The 7,276-nt window shown below is 38.2% G+C and overlaps 1 protein-coding gene across 1 annotated transcript; it reads left to right on the forward strand.

Annotated features, from left to right (window-relative positions):
- The first annotated feature begins 2,541 nt into the window (after positions 1-2,541).
- Positions 2,542-3,261, forward strand: LOC144442023 (BTB/POZ domain-containing protein kctd15-like). The gene has a single exon (XM_078131295.1). The coding sequence runs from the start codon at positions 2,542-2,544 to the stop codon at positions 3,259-3,261; it is 720 nt and encodes a 239-aa protein (XP_077987421.1).
- Positions 3,262-7,276: the final 4,015 nt, after the last annotated feature.

Consider the following 7,276-nt stretch of genomic DNA (forward strand, 5'->3'; position numbering starts at 1 on the left):
GCAGTGCAGTGCGTGTTTATTCTGTTCAGATTTGCTGATGTCAAGCTGATATCGTTGGTTTTCATGGGGATTGGTGTGAGATAATGATGACAAAAGGGACAAAAAATGTTGAATTTCGAATGTGAAATATGGTTACTTGACTCTTGGTGGTGAAAAGTGTGTGCTGAACTTGAACAAGGACATGAAAAACTAGCCCTATGCAACTGCGAGCTAGCCTATGTACTGAAACAGTGCGTCAAGGTCTCATTCACGAATAACTGTTCATTATATCAATAGGTATACATAGGAAACAGACCCAGCCCACACATTTCCATCAGTCACATATACCTTCATGAGAGGTTGAAATGTGTAGGCTTGTTCTATTTTGCTGTTTTTGTCGCAAGGGGTTGAGTTACCACGTACGTGTGAAAAGTATATGAAAATCTCAACCACTGCTGATCTCACAAATGGTTTGATGTGCAATTTATCTGCTGTTGTCATTAAATGAACATTCCTTTTATCAGTTTACTCAACAATTTTACATGGAACCATCTTGAAAATCTCAGCCATTTTTAATTTATGTAGTTATTATATCTAATCTTAGTAGGTAAAACAAATTTTACATCCATGCCAATTCTTTTATTTATAGTGTCAAGTGAAACATTCCTTTACTAAAATACTAAACCAATTTTGAAAGGCAACCATCTTGAAAATCACCACCATTTTTAATGTATGCAAGTGGTCCATATCAAATATTGACAAGATGACTGATATCATCATTGCTACCCAATGTGGTGAATTTATTTTACAATCAATACTTATCTTATTTCATCTATCTACTTAAAATATTGAATAGGCATGGCGGCCATCTTGAAAATTTCGGCCATTTTTAATTCGTGCAAATACTTAGATTTTTCATGAATGGCGGTCATCTTGAAAATAACGACCATTTCGAATTGATATGCAAGTTGGTCCCTAGTTTATTTCACCTTAACACCAAATAATCGAGAAAATATTCGTGAAATAAAGATTTTGTCACTTCTCTCGTTTTCTTTTTGTGGTGACAAGACCCTTCATATCAACTCTCGCCTGGATGGAGCAAGTAAATAACATAGTATCTGATGTAGTACCATTGTACACCTTACATATTGACCATGGGCAACTGACAAATTCGAATCTCGAATACATTGTGTGTGAATGCCTCCATTTACCTTTCTGTGTTCAACGAAAACACGGGTCTATATTTACACTTGATGACATAGAAACCAACCTAATTATGCTTGAATCATATGGTGGGAGGGGGGTTAAAACGCAAGTAAAACCGCTTGGTGTTTTACTATCAAACTCTGCAACGGTCTGTTTATTATTATATCAGTAGAGAAGAAACAGTCACATCATAATATCATCACAGAAGGTGGACAGTTAGATGTACAAGTACTTTCACATCTGAATTGCATATATTGAAGCTAACCGTTTCAAACCTCTGGTTACTCAACACCTCCAGCAACACCTCTGTGCAGATAACGTAGAGTAAAATTGGAATACTGTTGTCAGGAACTAGACTAACAACTAGGAACGAGGGTTACCTCGTTTGTGATGGCGTTTAGAAAGCACTGTGTGGTCACAGAGGGCGTACTGTTGTATTAAAACCAGGTGTTATCCCACTATTATGCGGCCATTATGTTAATGACATATGTACTCTCTTTTTTACTCTGATGGATACTTAACCTTTCCGAGTCAATCGCCGTAAAGACCCAAAATATCATTTTCACAAGAGAGTTGGAAAAGGGCATGCTTGAAGGACGATCGCGACAGTAGGAAGGGGGATTTAGAGTCCCATTGGCACCTACTACATCGCTCGTCTGTTCTACATCTGTTCATTCAGTGGTGTCACCGAGCAGAATAAAATCAAGGTACCATTAAGTACCATCGAGGTCGCGTGGTGACAAGACATGGTTTTTCTTAGCTCTGTTGACCTCCATGACTGAGCTTTTTTAACCAGTATTTCAACTTCCGTTACCTGTTTCCTGAACTGTACTGAACCTGTTGCCAGTATATTTTGCTGTAAAATCACAGGGGGCAGCGAGCATGTAACTGATTGATCAATCGATCGAGCGATCGGTTGATTTATTGATTGATTGATTTATTATTTGGTTGAATGATTGATCGAAGAAAAATCTTTCTTACCAGTAATATGCATGATCGAATGTTTGTCTAGTGTGATAATCTCCCAGCAGATGAGAGATAAAGCAAACTGTTAATGTAAGTGATCTCTCGCCAATTATAAGATTAGCAATGTTTTAATTTAGGTAAGAGATGAAGAATGGACAAGGCGTCTTTATTTAGTCAATAAAGAAAAGAGAGAATTACATAAGCTTACAGCCTCAGACTGCTAGTGGTCTGAGATATATCTGTTATATTGCACCACAAAAATTGATCATGCAATCGATCAATCATTCAACCAAATAATAATTCAATCAATCAATCAATCAATCAATAAATCAACCGATCGATCTTCAGTGTCAAATTTCCCAGTAAACATTTGATAGATTTTCAGAAGAAATGGCATACCAAATCAAGACAACAGTTGGTGAAATGGTGTCATTAAATGTTGGTGGTAAACTGTACACAACCTCGTTGACGACGTTAACTCGCTTCCCTGACTCCATGCTGGGCGCCATGTTTAGTGGTAATGTACCAGTACAGACGGATGACAAGGGGAACTATCTCATCGATAGAGACGGGGAATTATTCCGTCATGTTCTCAACTTTCTCAGAACCTCACGACTCACACTGCCAGGGAACTTTGATGAGCATGATCTACTAATGGAGGAAGCCGATTTCTATCAACTTGTTGTCCTGAAAGAAGCACTTGTTTCATATCAAGATAGCTGCAAAGTTCACGATAAGGGAACACCAGTAGACCATGTCGTATATGCTGAACAAGGAAGGTATTATAATGACCCTGATACTAGTTGCACACTCACTGCGTCTCGACAAGTCATTGAGTCACTTCCTTCACTGATGCGGCACTTTAGGTATGGTGAATGCAATTGTCTCGGGATAAATTTCGATAAGTGTGAATCGTTTGGAATAAGTTTTTATAAATCTATTGACTGTCGCAGAAATCGACTTTCCCAGCACCTTTCTACACTCAGTCACCTAGAGTTATTTCGTGACCTCGAAGCATTGCATTTCAGTGTTGTATCATCAGCTTGTGGCTACAATAAAGAAACTGCGTTAAATACGTGGACTTTCCGGAGAGGTTCAAGACTGAAATGATCTGACTAGGACGTTGGCCCTATTATACTGAGTTGTTTAATTATGATTTGAATACTGGGACCTACTTACTCAAACCTTCATATGTACAATCACTTTTAACATAATTATGCCGAACTATGTGCAAAAGAAAAGAACGAATATCTTAGTTGTTATAGTCGGAGTATTCTGTCTCTTTTCATGTGGCTAGAATGACCACAAAATATTACGTTCGATATCAGATTACGGTACAAAGGTCAAGTACGATTTGGTAGTTTGGTTGGTTGGTTGGTTGGTTGGTTGGTTGGTTGGTTGGTTGGTTGGCTGGCTGGCTGGCTGGCTGGCTGACTGGCTGGTTGATTGCTTGGTTGGTTGGTTGGTTGGTTGGTTGGTCGATTGGTTGGTTGGCTGGCTGGCTTCCTGGTTGGCTGGCTGATTGATTGATTGATTGATTGATTGCTTGCTTGCTTGCTTGTTTGGTTGGTTGGTTGGTTGGTTGGTTGGTTGGTTGGCTGGCTGGCTTCCTGGCTGGCTGGCTGGCTGACAGGCTGTTTGCTTGCTTGCTTGCTTGCTTGATTGATTGATTGATTGATTGATTGATTGATTGATTGATTGATTGATTGATTCATTGATTCATTGATTGATTGATTGATTGATTGATTGATTGATTGATTGGTTGGTTGATTGGTTTCCTGGTTGGTTGGTTGACTGGTTGGTTGGTTGGTTGGTTGGTTGGTTGGTTGGTTGGTTGGCTGGCTGATTGCTTGCTCTTGCTTGCTTGCTTGGTTGGTTGATTGATTGATTGATTGATTGGTTGATTGATTGATGATTGATTGATTGATTGATTGATTGATTGATTGAACTTATTTCAAGAGGGTGATCCTTTCAACAATAAGGCTGCTCTCCCAGTGAACTTTGTGTTTCATAACTTAGCTTATTTCGTCGAATTTCTTTGCAGTACATGAACTATAACATGTATATTATGTAGAACCAATCTTTCTGTTTGTAATACCGTAATAATACTAAGAAATGTACTTGTCCAAATTCGGCGAATTGTTTACTGAACACAAACATTGCTATCCTCTCCAAAGCATGACCTTATGAACGGCATTTGATTTGTGATTGGATGACGGTGCCACTACGTCGTCTTGCTGACGGACAGGTTCAAGGGTCAAGTGGGGACAACGTGAAAGAGTGAGGTTTGTGTAATATTTTATATTATTCGACAGTTGTACAGCAGCACAACTGGTAATAATGTAAAAAAAATTAATAGCTCGATTTCCTACCGTTATCACTGTCTTATCAGAGTGTATCTACTTTGCATTAATTAGTGCATTGCTAAGCCTATAACAAACTCATGGGCTCTTTGCCCAATTAACACATTACACAGTGAGTGTAAACATCTACCGATCCACCGATGGTACGTAATATGCAAGGTGGGGTTAATGAATTATGGCGAATTTTGTCAAATCCATCTACTGTGGACATGATTATTTGTTTACTTCATAAATAATTACATTGCAGCATAGATTTGCATATTAGATCAAAACATATTTTTTGCTGAATAAAGTAACCTCAAAATGAACAACTTTATTCAAAACCCCCATGCCATGTTGTGATTTTGCGCGAACCCGTTGTAATGACTATGTCCTTGGGCATCGAGTCCACCCTGTTAAAACCCCCATTATCAAATGGTGTGCGACCAATGACATATCTGTGACATATACAAGTATTATCTTATCTTGGGTTGCTCCGGATTCCAACTGCGGCACCAGTAGTGTAAAGCACTTGATTTCACAGGTCTGTCTGAATAGAGCATTTATTCCCTTGCTATTTTGAAGAATGGAACATCAATCCGCAACATCTAGATCTAAATCAGCAGAATATGCTGTCGTTTCGTTCAATCATGCAATAATGGCGTGTAAATTATTTGCAACTAAAGAAGTGGTACTGAATCTTCCCTCACTGATGAGTCATTTGCTCAAACTGAAGATATGTTGCTATGTGGACCTTGGAAATAACATCGAGTTTTGTGAAAGTGGTGGATTGGTCTTTCCACAATCTTGTTATAACACTGCTGATACTTCTCGGAATTCAGTATACAGTTATCTATCACTACTCGGCGATTTGGATGCTTTAGGTTTTACAATTGTCGGCACCTTAGGGGGTTGTACAAAAACGGGAGCTTTCGTAAACACCTGGACCTTTCGACGGGACTCAACTGAGATGCATAGTCCTATCAAAGTGTCAGCGTTACCCCGGGTTTCAATAGACGATGTCCGTTTAAATTATGGTCATAATAAACGTCATGTAAAATATACAGGATGGTAACAATAGTCTGCTATTGACTCGGCGGTAACTCCAGAATGTTCAAATGCAAATGCAAAAATCCGGACATGTGGGCGTATGGAGGACTCCCCACTTTTTCAGACAGGTGTGTGTGACTCAAGTTCAAAACATCTGCACGTTTAATCCAAAAACGGAACCGTTGTTAGGGATTTCCGGTCGTAATCTGTTCAATTACCTGTATTCTGACGTTGTCAGGGTATTTCTACAAAATGAAGATGATTGTGATCGACGACATGATTATGGAATTTTGAGATGAAAAGTCGACCCATTTTTACAGATGTTCGTGAACATGTGACCCATTGAGGTGGTACATACCGGTTACCTTTCTATGGGAGTAAACTCCCCCTCCCAGCTAAGTGGATCTAGGCACACTCTCAGTTGAATTTAACCAATGATCACTTCTCACTTTGAGGAAATATCTCCAGTCTATTGATTTTTTAAGGACATGATAAAATAACCTAATTAGTTTTGAACATTATAGGATTTTTAAAGAAATCATGCAAATCACAAATACACTGGCATGGTTCATGTTTGGTTTATTGATTAATGAAGCGTACCAGGGTTCTCGCATCACGCAGTTGACCTGGTGTTTTAGGGGCGAGACCTTTTAATGGGTCGGTTATGTGCCCATAAACACAAATATTTATCAAGAAAAGGAAGAATTGGTTTTTCACCATATTAAATGCGTGGTACTAAAAATAAAGTAAAGTGTCAATAAACGATATTTTTCCTCGCTATATATACTGACTTTGCATTCATAGCACTACATACTAGTCTGCTAGATACTGATTTGAAATTGATTGTGCTGTCTGAAACAATTTTCAATTCTGGCCAATTAAGTTATAAGGGATCTGAGGATCTGAGGCCTAACTACAAGAATGTATTTTTTATCCTACATTGAACTATTCATCTCGCCCCTTATAGTATCAACAATTTGACACTATGTGGAAGTGCAAACATGGTTTACCAAAGGCTTAGTTTGACCTTTGACACCCTGTCTACAATATAACTAAACCATGGTGATTAGCGATAAGGGTATCATTGATCTTCGACATTTAGTCTGCAATTCAACTGATCTATGTCTGTGATAAGAATGTGATAACATTTAACAAATAGGTTTTATCCACCGACAGAACATAAATAAGGCCTTCTGACATTCAAAATGTTCGTTTGTTTGTAGGTCAATTACTCGGTAGCATTATGTTAGTAATCAGAGATTAGACTGTTTTATTTACATTTGTACTTGTACATTACTGCATTTGGTTGAAATGTAATTTGAACTGTACAGTCACTAACTTCAACTATTAAAATCCTTAGTACAATGGTAGTTACTTTTTGTTTCAATCTCTAGCAGTTTGTCATGGCAGTCGTTAGTCTGTCTGTCTGTCTGTCTGTCTGTTTGTTTGTTTGTTTGTTTTGATGTTCTTGTTTTTACCATTGCATAGGTGAGTGTTAATAATCTCAATGTTGTAGGTGTAATAATTCAAATGTGGAGAGAAAAGTTGGATAAACCCCTTGTGTATACAATTTGCAAAGAGAAATCTGTGGCGTTTGATCCCATGATGCACCATTTCCAGGAATTAAAGTAGTCATCTGTTTGACACTTCTGCGTTACTTAGCCCTATTCAGACGCATTTGATCAAGTGAATACCGTGTTTTCTTAAAACCACGTATTGAAATATTTGAAGAA

The sequence above is a fragment of the Glandiceps talaboti genome, chromosome 11 (genome assembly GCF_964340395.1).
Source record: "Glandiceps talaboti chromosome 11, keGlaTala1.1, whole genome shotgun sequence".
Classification (NCBI taxonomy): Eukaryota; Metazoa; Hemichordata; class Enteropneusta; family Spengelidae; genus Glandiceps; species Glandiceps talaboti.

Bases quoted from the DNA above. Each gene is read 5' to 3' on its own strand.
- LOC144442023 (XM_078131295.1), top strand. From the start codon at position 2,542: ATGGCATACCAAATCAAGACAACAGTTGGTGAAATGGTGTCATTAAAT.